At 43.3% G+C, this 18,444-nt stretch overlaps 1 protein-coding gene across 8 annotated transcripts in view; it reads right to left on the minus strand.

Annotated features, from left to right (window-relative positions):
- Nucleotides 1-13,933, minus strand: part of RSPO2 (R-spondin 2) — a 112,993-nt gene extending 99,060 nt beyond the window's left edge. For 5 of the 8 annotated variants that reach the window (XM_084509733.1, XM_084509731.1, XM_084509737.1 and 2 more), the window contains exon 1: nt 12,949-13,433. In XM_084509733.1, coding sequence (XP_084365859.1) covers nt 12,949-13,078 — 130 coding nt within the window. In that variant the 5' untranslated portion in view covers nt 13,079-13,433. Of the gene's footprint in view, nt 1-9,970; nt 9,991-12,948; nt 13,434-13,779 lie in introns of those variants that run through there. The other 3 variants (XM_084509732.1, XM_084509736.1, XM_084509738.1) reach the window with 3 other exon arrangements.
- Between the last annotated feature and the right edge of the window lie 4,511 nt (nt 13,934-18,444).

Here is an 18,444-nt window from a genome sequence, read left to right on the forward strand (position 1 = left end):
AGCTGTTTATCAGATAGAGTGCTTACAGTGAGCTCCCAATGAGGATAAAAGCAACAGAATGCACATGAAAAAATGTTAAGACTTTAGTAATTAGAAAAAGCCAGCTGCTGCTAATAAGGAGAAGGAATGTTAAACTGGGATTCTTTTTTTTCTTTAATTTTTTCTTTAAAGTTTTCTGCCACTAAGACACAGAAGCCAAGTAAATCACACGACTTTCTCACTATATGATTGCTGGTAGAAATCCATGCATGGAAAAACTACTGCAGCTCATCTGGTAGGAACACAAGCCCTAAATGGAGGTCTTCATTCAGGTCAAGCTTTGGCAAATTCTAATCCTTCTCAGGTGACATTACTTGTATTCGACCACATCCCAGTTGATCTCTTCAAATATTTTCCTTCCTCTCCTCCTTAAGCCTTCCAGAGTGTGTTTAAGTAGCACAGACTAATGTTATTTTACCCAATGAGCCTCATATTACACCAGGCTCAATATGCAGTAGTTTCACTTAGCGGCTGCTTGGAAAGCTATTAAGAGAAAACAATACGAAACCAAGTCTGTCTTCAGATTCAGGTTTAATAGAGTCACATTTCAACCCCTTTCCAAAAGCTGAAAAACTCTGCATGTATTTATGCCACTGCTAATGTTACAAAAACTAAAAGTTGGAAGCAGCAAGACTTTTTCCAGGAGTCTGATGGAAAGAACAAAATGGAATGAAAAAAGAGTTTGAGTTCTCAGATAGAGCATTAGAAAAGTGAACTACAGCTCTAAAATAAGAGAAATGCCTGACTTTCAGTCTTTCTGTAGGATCTGACAGTACTATTGTACGAGTGCAATATTCACCAGAGCAAGCACCACTTCAGTGGTGTTCACTACACCAGAGTCCGTTTTTCATTATCCACAGACTTACAAGAAAATGTGTGAGAGCGGAGTTAGTTCTAGTATCCGAATTATTTCACTCACAAGCCACTCTATGGTATTTGGAAAAATATTTATCTGGAAAGAAAAAACAAAACAAAACCAAAAATAACATTGGGGAACAAGGAATTCCCATGATGTAAAATTAACATGATGGAAAACCTGATTTTTATGTTACTTAGTAGCTTTAAATGATACAAATCACCCAGGTAAACCAAGGTTTTCATCTTCTTTTTGGTTTTGCCTCCTACATTTCACTCACTTCCCCTGTGCAGTTCTATTTGTGTTTTTTTGTTTGTTTGTTTGTTTTCTTTTAACATAGGTGGGACAAGGGAAGTCAGAGGTGGAACAGGTGCTATTTAAAGACTTCTGCTGGCCAAGGAGTCTTGCTGAGGGGAGAAATGACAGAACTGGGAACTCCTGGGTCACCGCTGAATATGAGGAAGCTCCTGTAGGTTGCTCAGTACTCTTAACAAATTTAAGGTTATTACTGCACAGGATTTAGTGCATGTATCCTAGGGATTCCTGAAGGGCACAGGCTCCCCATGTTTCTTCTCCATGTTTCTTGTCTCCTTCTTGTGCCCAAAAATGGACAAGCTAGGTACCTAAGACATTACCAAACCAAACTACCTTTCCCAGAATCCCATGATGGCTGAGGCTGGCCAGGCTCTCTGGAGGCCACCTGGTGCCACCCGTGCCCAACCAGGGACACCCAGAGCAGCCCAGCACCCAGCACCATGTCCAGACGGCTTCTGAAGGACTCCAAGGAGGAGACGCACAGCCCATTGTGGTGACAGCACCGCGCCTGCTAGAGTTCAATAAGTGTTTGGACAACACTCTCAGACATGTGGGCTGATTTTGGGGTGTTTCTGTGTGGAGACAGGAGTTGGACATGGTGATCCTTGTGGGTCTCTTCCAACTCAGGATATTCTGTGTTTTTATGATCATCTTTATGGCTCTGTGTTGAACTCTCTCCACTATGTCCATGTCTCTCCTGTAGTGAGAGACCCTTGGGAATTACATATATTTTACTACTACAAATCTTTACAGCAGTAGAGGTGCACAACATGTAGCACTAGCTAGCCCACGGGTTATATTTATGGAAAGATTTTGCAAGATTCTTATGTGGTGGTTTTACCGTGCTGGGCAGCTAAACCCCACAACCGCTCTCTCACTCCCCCTCCTTTAGATGAGGAGGGGGAGAAGTAAAGCAAAGAACAACTCACGGGTAATTTAATTAAAGGGAAATAATTATAATCATTAAATAAAGACTACCATGAACTAAACAATTTAACTAAGGGGAAGTAAAAGGGAAAAGGGGAAAAAGGGAGGAAAACAAACAAACAAAATAAATGAAAGCTATATGGAAGTGCAGAGGAAAGAAATTACTCTCTACTTCCCACAAATGAGCGATGATTGACCACGTCCTTGAAGCAAGGCCTCAACGCACGCAGCCGGTGTTCGAGAGGAGGACCAACGTCTTCTCAACGAGAGCCCACCCCTCCCCTCTTCTTCCTGTTTCCACCTTTTATTGCTGAGTGTGACACCACATGGTATGGAATATCCCTTTGATTGGTTTAGGTCAGCTGCCCTAGTGATGTTTCTCTCCTCACTTTTTTGCCCACCCCCTAGGAGGGTTAGAGAAAGGCCCAATGCTGTTCCACTGCTGCTCAGCAGTAGACACAACACTGGTGTGATAACACTGCTGTTCCAGCTACAAGTACAGAGTACGGCACTGAATGGGCTGCTGCCGGGAAAGTTAACATTCCAGCCAGACCCAGTACATCTTATCAGTTTCACAGCACACAAATTGCATTGAAGCAGTTAACAGTTTTCTGGTTTTGTTTGTTTGTTTTTAGAATAGCAATTATTGTAGAAAACATAAACTGAACACAGCAAACTTGCATAAGTATAGAAAACACTATAGGTAGCTCTTTAGGAAAATAAAGAACAATAAAAAAAATAACACTAAAAATGTGTTTGTAATTTTTCTCATTTTACTTTGCAACTTTCCAGTTGCAAGTATTTCCTAAAATGTATTTCCTCAAAAAAAAAACTTTGAAGGCCAACAGTGAAGTCCAGCAATATCTGAGACTGAATAAAAGAGTTACAATGAGCAGTTATGTGGTTTTATTAGCTTAAAAAAGAAACCATGACCACTGTCATCTCAGCATCAGTGAAGTCATCGCAGTCCTGCAGACAGCACTGCTGCTGTGAGAAATACAGCTGGAACCCAAAATACAGAATCATCTAGGTTGGAAGAGACCTCCAAGATCACCAAGCCCAACCTCTGACCTAACACTAACCAGTCCTCCACTAAACCATATCACTAAACTCTACATCTAAACGTCTTTTAAACGACCTCCAGGGATGGTGACTCAACCACATCCCTGGGCAGCCCATTCCAATGCCTAACAACCCTTTTGGCAAAGAATTTTTTCCTAATATCCAACCTAACCTAAAATACCTCCTCAGAAGCACCTTCAAATTAAAAGTACATTTAAATTACTAACTCCCATACTGCCATGACATTAATTTTTTCATACCGAAACACTGCTTCGCATTTGCATAAAACAGGAATTTATTTAGTTACCACTGTCTTTGATGCATACATGTGCTAACCAAAATTTTTACATGTGGACAGACTGACAATGAAAGCAATGCCTCTGTGATCCGGCATGTACCCACATACCAGTATGGCAGGCTTCCCCGCTCTGTACTATGGCAGGCATACATCCCAAGCATGCTCCACATGACCTGTCCATGTGCAATCAGTACTTGTTGAACATCTTAAAACCACCAAAGGAGACAAGCATCTAGACCATGTACACTCAGATGGCCCAGGAGCCTATCTAACATGAAGGTCTCTACCACCATCAGCTGTTGCCCCAGGAGCAGATGACCAGAGCGCAGACACACAAACACCTTACTACGAAAAGTTCCGTTCCTCCTTACATCAACTTTCCTCACAAGTGGCAGTTCAGCAAAGTAGGGGAAACAAGACTGGCTGTTTCGGGGAAGTCAGAAGGCCAAATTTAGAGGTGAAACCACCTACTGAGAATGCTCCTGATGAAGGTATTAGAACACATCATTCCATGAGGCTAGATAAATAATCCAACACCCCATGAAACATTATTTGCTTTTACATCCCTTGCAAGAGCGAAGCATCCCAACACAGAGGCCATTTTAAAGTATTTTGCAATAACAGGCAATAAGTTTAAACAAACTGAAACAAGAAGCTGCTGTCTCATGTTGTAAGCACAACCTAAGGCATCTTGGAGGCATTATAGTGCTCCTGCTGAGTTACAGTTACTTTTGTGGAGTCAAAACTGAGTCCATGCCCACCATGTTATTAGCATGCACTGTGTAAAATGAGACATAGACCAGGTCTGAACTAGCTGTCATGAAAGGCCAAAGAACATTTCTGCTAGTGGGGGGAAATCCAGCCTAGATTCTGCTCTGGTGACTTCAATTCAGGGTTTCTTCCTTGGCTGTTGTCCAAGTAATGCCAACACTGCACAGCCCCATTGTAGCTGGGATCCTTAAATGCTACCTCATTATAGATAATGTGAAAGATGATTAAACCATAATTCCCATTCAAAAGAGTGTTAGCTACATGATTGCCAGTAGATTCAACAGGAAAGTCAGTAGGTTTATAATAAAAACATATCTATCAAAAATTTTGCAGCAATTGAAAAAAATGTGCAAGTTGGTAATGCCTATCTTTGCTAAGCATAGTTGCTGTTTCAGTGGTTTCCAACCTGCCCAGCAAATTTCAGAACGGACATGCTGGCTGTTGTCAGCCCTGCTATACATGTGCAGATTAATCTGTGCATGCACAACAGCCATTTGTCTGATGTGGCTGTTTTTGGTGGGTTTTTTTGGTATGTCAAAGGTGGCAGCCATACGGCTGAAGAGACCATGCATTAGTGCAGAGTATATATTTGTCTGTAACATATTTGAGCCAGTATTTCAACTCTGGAAAAAAAAAAAAAAAAATCTGGATCAGGAAGTTTATACTTTGCTGCACCACTGCAATTCTCTATCGGAAAAGCTGTTGTCCCTCTACAGTGTATATCTGTAGAAGTTTTTCCCAGTATACACAGAGGCACAGGTATTCATTGCTGCAACCTACGTGGGAGTTAGTAGCAACCTCTCAGTGATTTAAACAAAATAAATACATTTTAGACAACACCTAGAAGCTTACATTCCCAGAACTATTTATCTTTTAGGTCTCTTACTCTGTCTCACTATATCTACATTTGTGTCTGTTTTTTCCTCAAGGTGAAGAAAAGCTTGATGTTTCATCAAAAAAAATAAAAGTTTCTGCAAGGTAAATTTGAGACTAGTAACGGTGAGACTCTGGATTATTTTTCAGTTTACATTTTAAAAACCCAAGAGAGCAAAAATTATTATTTAAACACAGTAAAATTTTACTAGACTGACTTTTACAGCACTTTGAATCTATATTAACCATATAGAATATTTGCTGGTGCCCTCTTCAAATAGTGTTCATATTAATAGTGTTTATTCTTAAATGTAATTACAGAATTGCATGCCTGTTCTAAATATTGGCTGTAATTAATCACACTTTATTATGGTCTGGTATGGTATTGTCTGGTACCTTACCAGACAAACACCATCCCATAAAAACAAAATAACAACAAAAGGAGTGGATAGCTTAAATTCCATTCACTTATAAAAGGACAAAGTTTTGCAGATACATCAAGTATTTGGTTCTACTGAAATCAGTATTTCAAAAAGGAATACATAACTGATTAATTAATGGATGCCATGCTTAATTACTGGATACCAAACTGCATGCTATCAAAAGATGTTTAACAAGCTTCTCCTGTTATAGTGAAGCAGAAATCATGAATATCTTTGTACTGTTCACCACATCTTGACAAATGGGATCTTAAAAACCTCCCTTTTCTTTGTGATCAGGGTACTTAAGATATCTTAAGAAAAATCACTTTTTTGCTCATACTACTATTTTATTCCTTTATTTACATTCTTTCACTCCTTACAATTTATACACTCAAGTTTAAGAGGAAAGGCCCAGAAATTTAATCACCAATACCTTCCCCACGCTACCACCCAAAATGAAATTTGAAGTGACAACTCGTCATTTAAACAACAAGGAATTCCAACAAAATAAAGTAGCACAAAGCCACATAGGTTAATTCTAGCCTTGTCTTCAAGAGTATTTAAGTACTAGCATAAAGATAATGTATGCTTGTACATAAAATGCTGACGTCTGCTCCATGGACCACAGTTTGATGGATGAAGCTCAGAGGTGTGCATATGTTTGAAATCAAGGTGCTGAGATGGGGCAATCCAAAATTAAAGACATACAATTAAATTCCGAAAACCTTCTAGTTGCACAGGATGTCAGAAAATCTACAGTAAGTAGTATTGTGATTGTGATGACTCCATCACATGATGAGTTACAGTGGTTGCCTCCACCCCATGCTCAGGATATCAACCTTCATTTCAGCTAAGTACTTTTGACATACACGACATACAAACACCAATTTCTTGTAATTCCCCCTTTCCCATCTCCATGGAGAAACTATATTGGGAAGGTGGCATTAAATTCTCTGTCCATCAGACTCTCACTCTTGCCTCTCCTGTGTTTGACACCCAGATGCACCGTTATCTACCTATGGGGGAGCACACACAGGAGAGGCCACCACCCTGATCTGTTTCAACTTCACTTCTCCTCAGAGTTTTGGAGAAGTGTTAGTGAAAATGAACAGGATTGTTCACCTCATGGTAAACCATGCAACAGCTGAATCAGAGAAACATAGCTGCATCACTTTTTTCTCAATTTAGACCCACAAGTTATCTTACCGCCCACAGATATATGAAGTTTAATAGGTAAAAAAAAATAAACCCTCAAGGTCAAAAAATGGCCTTAATGCTTGGAGCTACCTGGACAAAGCCATTGTGTAGACAGGAGCAGTAGCTGTACAACCCAAACTCCACATCTGTCTGATGGTGCTCAGAAGCAGGATCCACTTGACACTTCACTTAGTAAGGTGTATTGGTCAGAATCCAACTTTATTATAGTTGGATTCTCTTCACAACCCTTTTTCCACACACTACACCTACAATTCTTTGGGAAGAGATTTAACAGGCTTTAAACCCAATACCACTGCCCAGAAAGCAATAGATTCACTGCACATGCATAAAGCAACTTTGCAGCACCCAAATAATGCTTTCCAAAGCATTGCATCTGCTGAACAAACACTACACAGACAATGAGTATACACACCATGGCAGCACCTAATTTTGGTGTCTAAAGCAGCCTATGATGAAAGGATCAAGCTGTTACACTTGTGCATTATCAATAGCCAACATATATGAAGTCATGCTTTTCACCAAGAAAAGGATTAGCAAATACTTGGAGTCTAGACAAATACCAGAAGGTTCTCCAACTGTGCCTGAACAAATCTTTGAGGTTAAAAGAGAGGGCATATGTGAGGAAAAAAGTTATTTAATTTAGTATTATATGTCTAAAAATCAAACAGACAACTAATACAAAATAAATTCTTCAGGGACTATATCTGTTAACTTTAAAAGAGCTGCACCAACATGTAATTTTAATAGCAAAGGTCAGAAGGTTGGATGTGGTGCATCTCCTCTCATTTGGTGTTGATTTCAGCTTCCCTTAGAGGCCAACAATACATATCTGAATTACACTTCAATTATAGATAGAGGCAAATGTTCATCTTATTTAAATTTTATTGAGTTTGGGGAATGCTTTATCTGATCAAAGGCAGACATCTACTATAGGGTGAACTAAATTGTACTAAAAGCTCCACAGGCCCCACTGACTAACACTCCATCCATTCTAAAAGAAAACGTAGACGTTTCTGTTGCAGATAATAATGTGTAGTCACGTGAATTCCACCCCCCCCAGTTTATAATCAAGGATGCATTTTTGGAAAGGGATGTTATGACTCAGCTACAAGTTTCTGACTTTGATGTACAGTCCACTGGGAAAAATACGCAACCTGTGATGATCTGCAGGTTTGACTAGACATTGCCCTCTAATCTATGGAAACAAATCAACTTACATAGCTAAAGTTTTCTTTTTAGTAATGAAAAAAAAATACCTAGATGATCAGAAATGAAATGCAGACCTCCATGGGATAGTCAGACTTTTGGCAGAAGTAGGGAGAAAAAGAAAATGAAACAAAACAAAAGAGTTTAAAGAAAGACCATTCTCTTTCTTTATGCCTTCAGTTTTGATACTGATCACCTCTTCCACATTCTATCTTTTAAAAAACATCATATTTTTTCAATAAAAGCAACTTTTATAAAACAACACCGTGCTAGTTTACTTTATCATACTAATTACACAGCCCTGTATACTGTAGCGAATACATTTAAGTGTGAAACAACATTCTTATTTTTATGACCTTATCATCCCTAATTAGTAAGCACCCTCACTTTAGGTATTTGTCATGAATTTTGACCTGCTCTAGCAACAGGTTTCAGTTAAGCCCCAGGAAGCATGCTCCCCAAAATTGGAAGGCAAACAGTTAAACCAAAGCTGTCAAGCAGATAAATATGTCCTTCATCACACTGAAGAGCACTTTGAAAATCTTCCTACAGGTTTTAATACAAAATAATAAAAGCATAGACTTACTATGTCTGACCAGACACCCTTCTAGCCCAGTATCCTCACTCCAAGTGACCTATAATGGAAGCCAAATGGATGCATACAGGAAAGGAAAAGCATACATACATCAGTATTATGCTATGTGCTCCCCATTTTCAGCATCCATCATAACAAGCCTCAAAACACCTCAGGGTGTTAGATGCACGTGACCTGCTCCAACGCTATCCTGCCTGGTCTCCAGTTGTTGCTCCAGGACATCAAGTACATCACCTGTCAAACTTGCCAGGCACAGAAGGGCATCTTAAATATCACACACAGCACTAGAAGTCTACCTGAGGCAACTGAATCAAGCATCTGAACTTAGATGTCCACTTTCAATCTGAATCCCACTCTTGGCATTTTGAGCATCCCTTCTGCAAATCTTCACAATCCACTTCAGCACGGTGCATCGTTACCTAGTTTGTTATTCCTTCATTCACACAGAAGTTCTGGCTTTTGCTGAAGTTCAAGAAGCTTCCTCAGACTTACCAGACAAGAGAGCATACATAGCCAAAAATTTTACAGCTTGACTTTTCAACAGTTTCAGTATTACGATATTCTTACTCGTGTAGTAGGATGAGTATATAAATAATGTTTCATAACTAACTATCCTAAGTGGTAAGACTGAAGGATTGAAAAAGGGAAGCTACCTTCTACTGCTCACAGGTACCTGGGTAATCACTCCAGAAAGTGTTAACATGTCTTTTACAAATTGTTACGAGTATTTAATGTACAACCTGAGGAAAACATAGAGTTCAAAGTATAGCTTCCTAGTAGGATTTTAAGCCTTGATCTACAGACAAAAAATTCACTGTCCTCCAAATGTAACACATTTCAAGTTCAAAGAGAGGAGGTTAGATCAGATAAGATGTTTGGATACTATTAGACAATGAAAAAATATTCTTTATTGTATGATTTTTTGTTGTTTAAGGTAGTACATTGCTCTTTGGAGTCAGTAAAATTATTGTAAAAACAGATGTGGTATTTACCTTAATCAGGTATTTCCAGCACAGGTTTCTTTTTCCTAAGGATCAAATCCTCAATCTTTCCCATGCAGCTGAGAAGGGCTCCAAGATTACCTGCTTCTCAGGCAAGCATATTAGGAAAGCTACAGCCCTTATATCTAAATAAGTTTTCCTCTAGTTGAAAATCCATGTAACAAATTAATTACCACTGCATGGTCAAGATATCCATCTTCCATTAAGGTGATACACATTTAATCCGCATAATTTTGATTCCAGCAACTACGTTCCTCCATATATGCATGTAATCCTATGAGCACCCTACAAAGAGCTATATTGGGTTGCTGACACTTGAGGAAGCTTCCCTTCCCAGGCTCTCCTATTTCTGCCTGTGGATATTTTGCCATCACAATTGTTACTTACCATTCACATATGGCCGCAGATGTAGTCCCTTTCTTTATGTACATCCAGCACAGTGTGAGAACATCCAGAGGATGAGTATTTATGGCAACCTTTATCACACTCCTTAAGTACGAACTCTTATGAACTAATTAGAGAGACAAAATTCCTACACTCACAGCTTTACTTATATCCAAGATCTGCAAGAAAATTCCAATATTGCCATATGAATGTGTCTTCTTTGCTGTTCCAGCAGCGGTCTCATCAACTCCAGATAGTCTCTCTGTACTACAAAGTCTTCCTGTCAATGCAGACACTGCTACCGTGTTGACTTTTTTGTTAGAGAATTCTTTTAGCAACTAATTTTTGGTGGTTGTTTACAATGAAACCTATATTATTTTCAGCTGATGCTTTTGCAGAAACCCATTGCTCCTCCTGGTAAACCAGGCTGACAGTCTTTATTTCTACATACCACCATTTGGATCTCAAGTTTAGGAAAGTTGTTCTCCTCAATTCTCAAAGAGGAGGAGAATCATGCTTGGTCTCTCATGACTTAGTGAAGTGCTAAGACATGAAGTTGCTCATACTGATTCCTAAGGAGAAAGAGAAATCCAAAGAAAAGATTAATTTTTTTCATTGAAGTGAGCAAGCGAATAGGTATCTAAAAGAAGTGAGAAATCAAGTTATACAATTAAACAAGAAAGGGAAAGAAGGTGCTTTGATATTAAATAAACTAGCTGTGAAATTGGACTACTGACCTTTATGGTATAAAACCCTTAAGTATATTTTAGAATAGCTTCTGAAAGAAAGGCAAGCCACCATAATCACCTTCTTAGGATGGAGACTTCCAAAGGGAGAAGTTGCTAGAGTGATTTGAGGGAAGTACAGGCTCCGGTTTGAATGAACTAGGCAAAGCAGTGTTTTAAATGAGCTGCAAAAGTAACTAAGTCGAGCAGTGGAGCTAGCAGAATCTGTTGATTGTAAAGTATTTAAAGAGTAACTTTTAAGATTGTGGCATTGACTAACAAAGCAAAAGTCAATGCCAGGTAGGATCCACATTCTAAGCACAGATTTTTTTTTTTGTTCCCCTTCTACTGCAATGTTGCATGCCTTGGTTTGAGAAAGAGTTGAAAGCAGAAGGGGATACAGAGGTCTGGAAATGTCCACTCAGATTTACTAAATTCTTGTTTACTAGAGTATTCCACACACACACCAACACAGGCATATATATATACTTAAAGTTTATGGTACGCAATTTAACTGCTTTTCAGAAACGAAAGAAGTCAGCTACACGTGATATTTGCCGTGATTCCAGACTGAATGCAATCGATTTCTACCGCACAGGAGACTCAATCTATGCCAAAAATTTTATTTCATTAAGAAAATGATATTATGGAGCATCTGAGATCATGTAACAGACAAAACAGAATGCCAGAGAAATTTTAACTGCCAGTACCCCACAGTGAATGCCTGATTATTTGCAGATGGGATATGGAAAAATTGTGAAATTATTGGAATTTTGAGTCCTGTATGAAAGCATTACTTCAGACTGCATGTGTCATGGCAAATGTCTATTACAGTTTTGAATACATTCTTAGATTTTGCTTTCAGTACTTAAAACTGGCTGTGCTTACTTCTTTAGGCTTATTAACTGGAAAAGACTGCATTCTTCAAAGCACGAACCAAAACCCTAAGGTGACAGCACAAAACAGTGCCAGTAAGTCAACTGTCAATACCGATGTTATTTATCCAATAACTAAACTAAAACCTAATTTAAATCAATCTCCTTTGGAAAAGCCAGTTGTTCAACAAGCACAACAATTGGTCTAAGATCAATCAGCGAACATGAGATCAATTAAAACCAGCTTAAGTTTTTGCAGGAGGACAATTCACACAACTCAAGTTAGATGTCTATTCATTTCAGTACTCCCACAATGCAATCCTTAAGCTCTGTTGTAAAGCAGAAATACCACTATCACCCTCCGCTGTCTAGCCAGCACTCTAAGTAGTTCCACATTTAATTAAAGACACAGTATCCCCTTTGTTAGCACAGATAGCCTGGTCACTTTAAAGGACTGCTATCGTTTTAGCCACACACACAAAAATTAAATTCTGGAAACCATCTGTTGAAAACCCATCAAAACCAAATTGCTTTGCAATTGCATTTGTACCCACTCTGAGGCTTACACATGCATGAAAGTGCAAACTATTTTCCTTTTGCAAGTTTTGTACTGGCTTAACATTGAAGATGTCAGCTCCCTCCCCTTCCAAGGAAGGCTTTAGCACAATTTGGTGAGAAAACCCAGTTTCTTGGCAGTGGAGCCACCTGATTTCCAGTTAACTTTAGAAACAGGGGGGCAGACATGGCCCAGAAAAGCACAGGAAAAGGGGCAACAGAATAATTCGGATATGCAAATAATAAAAACATTTTACACCGAAGGTCAATCACCGCCGCCCCCCCCCAAAAAAAAAAAAAAAAAAAAAAAAAAAAAAAAAAAGGAATCAAACGGGAGCCCCCGATAGCCCTGACAGCTAGGGCAGAGCTGCAGTAACCTTTTTGTCCACATGGGTGCTGTACTGGCACATCTCACCGCTCCGCCCGCACAACTCCGGCAAGCCCGGCTCCAGCATCTCTCCCGAGCCGCCCGGACCCGCACCCTGGGGCTCAGGATCCCTCCCGGGGCTCCCCCTCAGCCCAAGCCCCCTGCGCGACCACGACCCTCCCTTAAGCCCTGCGCCCCGCGGGGTTCCCTCACGTTGCGCGGAGAGGGACCGGGGGGCGTCCTGAACAGTGTCCGCGGAGCACACCGGGGACACTGCAGCCCCCTGGGGAGACCCCCGACGGCTTCTCGGGGTCGCTTCTCGGGGTGAGGGCTCGCTGCCCCCCCGGGACGAACATCTAGCCCGACGGCGCTGGCAGCGGCGGTCCCCGTCGGGGCTCAGAGTCCCCAACACGGTGTGTCCCCCCCCCAGTTTCACCGCCCCCCGGGGGCCGGGCTCACCTGCCCGGGGTGCCTCCGGCGGGAGCCCCTGCTCACCTCTCTTGCTGCGTCTCCAGCGGCTGGCTTGGCAGTGGCCGTAATCCATGCAGTTGAGGATGAGCAGGGCAAAGGAGAAGAGGCGAAACTGCATCCTGGGCCGCTGGGCAGGGCAGCCTCCCTCCCTCCCTTCCTCTGGCGGCGAGGGGCGGCGGGGGCCGGTGCGGGGCTGCGGGCGGCAGGGGAGGGGGCGCCGGAGCTCGGCGGCTGCCGCAGGGCCCGGCGGGGGCTCACTCGCCTCTCACCCCCCTTCCCGCACGCTGCGACCTCCCGGCGGCTTCCAGCATCGCCCCTGCGCTGCGGGGAGAGAGCGGGGAAAAGCTGGGCTCGGGGCTTCCCTCGTCCTCCCCCTCCTCTGTTTCTGCCCGTGGGTGAAAAAATAAAAAATAATAAAAACAAATAGCAAATAAAAAGCCAGGTCCCGGCGGGAACGGAGTCCCAGAGAGCCCCCCAACTTTTTTTTTTTTTCCCCCTCGCTCCCTCCCGGCTCCCCGGTGCGCCCCGGGGCCGGGCTGTCAGGCGAGGCAAGGCGCTATTTATCCCGGCGCGGGGGCGCACCCCGCCCACACTCGCCCAGGTCTCGGGCACGGCGGGGCGAAGCCGCCTCCCCTATCCCCTATCCCCTACTCCCCTGCCTTCCCCCGGCGGCCCCGCCGCCAGCTCGCCCCGTCGGGCCGGAGGAGCCCCGACGGGGCGACAGCTCCGGGCCACATGCAAGCTCTGTGTCCCCCCTCCAAAAAAAAAAAATAAAATAAAACATTAAAAAAAAAAAGACTACAACACAAAACACCCCACCTTCCTCTCTTTATCCTCTCCTCTCGGCGGCAAACCGGGCCGCCGGTGCGCGTCCCCCCCCCGGCCGCCCCTTTTATGCCGGGGGGCGGCCGCGGCGGCGCGGGCAGCGGGGCCGTGCGGGCTCGGCGGGGATGCGCGGGACGTAGGTGGTGCTGTGCTCCCAGCCATGCCGCCCCGCCGCCCCGCCGCCCGGCCCTAGCGCCGCCCGGCGCCGCGCCCCCGCCCTCCGCAGCCCCGGGGGCCCCCAGCGCCCGCCCAGCCCTGCCCGAGCCCCCCCCCGCGGGCTGCTCCCGGCCCCGCCGCTCGCTCCCGCTCCCCGCAACGCCGCCCTGTCCTCGCCCTGAGCTGTTTCGGGAAACCTCGTCCCGCTCGCTTCTCTCCCTCATTTTTCCCTTTCCCCCCCCCCCCCCCCTTTTCCTTCCCGCAGTGTGTGGTAATTAAATCTGTTTCCTTCTTTCATCCCTGGTTTTAAGACCTCGAGCCGTTTATTTTCCCCTCTTTTTTTTCTTTTCTGCCAGGTTCCTACAATCTCTCAACCTCCCAAGCCTCTTCGTTGAAACACCACTTTCATTACCCCGGGAAAATCGCTCATGAACTCCTGAAGTATAAGTTTTGTGAGCGATTTCTAGCGGTTTCTAGCCATATCTCTATTTGGCAAAGCACTCTGCTTCCCTGGTAAGCGGGGACCCAACAGTACAGACAAGCGAGGATGAAGTAAGGAAGCACCCAGGAGGTTCTGGATGCGTTTAGCTCCAACCCATCTGTTAACTCCTCATAGCATCGGCTAAACTGACCCCACATCTGGGACACGTTGATTTCTCTGCTTCCCCACAGCACCACGGGTACCGACACACCGTGGCTCCTCAGCTGTAGAGCTGGACCTGTTGGGGTTGACCCACGAACCCCACAGGACATGGGGTGACGGGGAGCAGGTGCACGAGGTGGGGAGGCAGCGAGGGCCTGGCACAGCCAGCACCAAGCCAGCTCCTGCACACCCTGGGCTGGCTCTCTGCTGGGGGTCTCTTTTCCCCTCCACCCGACACTTCTGATTCTGGGAACGCAGTGCTGAAATCCCTGAGCTGCCTCGGGACATAGCCAGCCAGGGGCTCACAAAAGCAGATGTACTCTTTCCAGAGCAGCAGCCCAACTGCATTCACATGGCACTGTGCCTGAGCTAATAAATCCTGTTAGACCCACGCTGACTTTTCAGCTGTGGCCTGGACAACCTGACCACAGAGAGATGACGTTTGGCTGTATGGTGTTTGCCATACTGTCCTGAGACTGCATTTAGCAGCATAATATTCCTCTAACACAGAGAAGCATCGGTGCTCAGTCGGCAGCGGAAGAGTGAGTTAGAAAGAGGCTGATATAACTTGCCTGAAACCCAAAGGCAGGTGTGTGGCAGAGTCAAAACTTGATCCTGGGCTTCCCAAGTTCTTGCGCAGTGCTGTAAGCCCTGGGCTGCCCTGCTTTACACCTACCTGCAGCACAGGAGCAGTGCTGTACTCATGCAACTGCTAGCATGAAATATGAAGACTTCTAAAAATTACATCAAAGTACAGAATAATAGCTTCTGATGATAAGTTTGTATTTATGATAACTGTTGCTGAGGGGTTTCAGTGAATGAGGTCCCACTCTGCACCCACACAGGGCACCTCATGCCCATCAGTGCTGTTACAACCTAAGCACGGCAGGGATGGGACCTTTCTGCTAATTAACACAAACCTCAGAACTGGGTCAGTCAAGGCCACGTTCTGGCTCAGTGGCAGTGGTCTCCAAGTGGACTTGGAGTGGATGCTGAGGGAAACAGTGCAAAAAATAAAGCTTGTATACATGTGGTTTGTGGTCTTTGTTTTCTCCAGCCTACTTACACAGTGAAGCTTTCCAACGGGTATATATATACATGCACATACATACATATACAACTTGTTGCAACAGAGGCCATAATTTATTTTAGTGGAGGATATTTACTGGCAACCAGAGTTCTTCAGGATGTGTAGTCCACATACCCAGTCTAGCTTCATGTGACATATTTTATGCCACAAGCTGAGACAGACTTTTTGCACTAACAGTATCCTTAGGGTGTGTTGTTAGCACTTTGTGATGCAGAAATAGATCATGTAGCACCACCCCACAGGTCCTTCTGAGCTGCAGTGCAAGGGTGAGGTATGCCAGACAGCAAGAGGGGGGCGGAAATCAAACAGAGGCACTAATTACACCTCAGAGAGACCTCCAGGAACTGATCTCCAAACAGCTCCATACCTGGATATGTCAGAAATACATTAATGTATAAATGGGCTTTCAGATAGGTTCCCTGCTGACAGTGAAGACTGAGGTCTCTCCAAGTGTAGTACAGACTTTCAGAGGAAGCAGGTCTCAGCCATCTCCCCAGTTCTTGAGGTAGAACAACCTGTCACCCTTCTCTAGCCTGGCCTTTTGAGGTCTTCCAGACCTGGAGAAGAAATACCTCTGAGCAAAGTATCTCCAGATGAAGTACCGAAGTACCTTCAAGCCTAGGAGTGCCTCAGCACTCAGTTTTTCCTGCATGCAGTAGCCCAGATGGGAGCCAGCTCTGTGGAGGAAGCCTGAAATCAGTGGTTCAGGAGCTGGTGGGGCTTTCAACACTAACATCTTGAGCCAGGAAAGTTAGAGAACCCCCAGAAACCCTTGTAAAATCTGGCAGCACTTGCCATGGGCTAGCATCCTATCATGCCATATAAACAGAGGACATGATTCCTTCCTGGAGACTTCTTAACACGATTTATGGCAAGAGAGCTGATGGGGAGCATCTGCAGACAGTGAGACACTGTTGGTCTGTAATGGGCAGGCAGCTCAGCACAAGTGGCATTTTTGAGACTTTGGTAGGAATCACAATGATGATGACTTTAAAAGTATATAATTATCATGTATATATAACTCTAATGCTTCTCAAGAGCTCTGTCCAAGCTTGATGGGCTGTTAAGGAGACAGTATGAAAGTACTTGTTCGAAAGAACCAGAATGTGGGTGATGGAAGCCTGCATCCTGGATCAAATGAAGATGGAGATCAAATGGTAAACTCTCACTGTTGCTTGAGATATGATAGGCAGGAATTGCTTTCGAAGAGAAGTCAAGCAGCTAATGCTTCCTCTTACGAGGAATAATCAGTGGAAGTATGCAAGGAAAAGAGCATTACAATCAAAGTTAATGTCCAAGAAAAAATTCTAGGGAGCAGGCTAAAATTAGATTTAAATTCACAGAATACAATGTTGAAAAAAAGTATTTAGCAATAAATATTTTGATGATAATTTTGACATAATGATGGATGGAAAATCCATGTTTTAAAATAGGCTGCATACAAATAATCTTTCTAGGTGTACACTGGCTATAGCTTAGTTGTCAAACCTACAGTTAAGTCTGAGATGATGACCATAATACTCCACACCTCTCAAATGAGACAGCAATGTTGTTCACAGATGTCATGTTTAAAGGTACAAGAAAAGTCTCTTAGAGCTTTATTTTTACTATCTGCATGATCATTTGAGACAGGCCTAAATAATGTCTTCAGCAGGAAGAGACAGAAAAAATACATCCCAGTTCGTCACCACTATGGAGGTGATATCTGAATTTGTGTTTTCAGTAGAAGACTACCCAGATATAGAGGGTTGAAGGAGGAAAAAATAAGTATCTTGAAGAGACTATTCAACCTGTTTGGCATCTGGAATGTGGGCGAGGATCACCACATGATCATCTTTGGGTGAGCTTCTGAAGGAATGATAACATGAAAACAAGGCCAAAAAGAACAAGAGGAACCACAGAGCTAGTGCAGGACAAACATTCAAATACATAGCTAGCTAGCTATGATGGTCGATAAATCAGGAAGAGTAACGGTAACTGAGATTGGATTAAGAAAAAAGTCTTTAAAGGTTTTGGAAAGAATGATGTCAGTAGCTCAGAAGACAAACTAGAGTCTGCAGAGCCTAGAGCATGTTGATTTTAAGAGGGAAAAGAGGTGACTTGAGAGGTTAAAGAGCAGGGGAAGGAAAGGTACTGGGATGGGTTCTGTAGTACATTTATATGGTAGATCTTTGTGTCTGTCTGTAGTCCCACTGAAATCAGCAGAGAAGAACTCACTGTAGGCATTGAACTGTGTGTGTCATCTTGCTACAATTAGGTTATTAATGTTTACTGTGTGCTGCCTTCTACGGGGAGTCTTTGTCAAAGTGAGGAGCTGGGAAAATGATCTGAGCAGTAGTGTGTTTGATGGACATCATCATAGAAAGAATACATTATTCAAGGCCCGAGAAGATGATGTGGCGATAATTGAAATACCAAATGAGAGTCTGGGCAACAGCTTCAGCTGTGTGGATAGCTAGGAAGGGGTGTGTTTTAGATAGGTTATTCAGAAGTCTCAGCAACCTGAGTAATGCACTTTAACAGTGCTGAGATGATTCATTATACACTGTCCTGAACTCATTATTTTATAGAACTGGAGTCCTGTTCACTGAAAATTCAGTTTCATGTCTTGTGTTCCACAGGGGTTCACTGACTGTAAAAGATTTTACCTTCTACATTTTGGCTGTATTAAAGCCAAAGCACTGCTGCTTTTGCAATATGGAGTAATTGAACCTATCCATTCTTTACAGGGCTCCATAGGATGTGATCTGTAAGTATCCTAACTTCATCA

The sequence above is a fragment of the Aythya ferina genome (assembly GCF_964211825.1).
Source record: "Aythya ferina genome assembly, chromosome: 2".
NCBI lineage: Eukaryota > Metazoa > Chordata > Aves > Anseriformes > Anatidae > Aythya > Aythya ferina.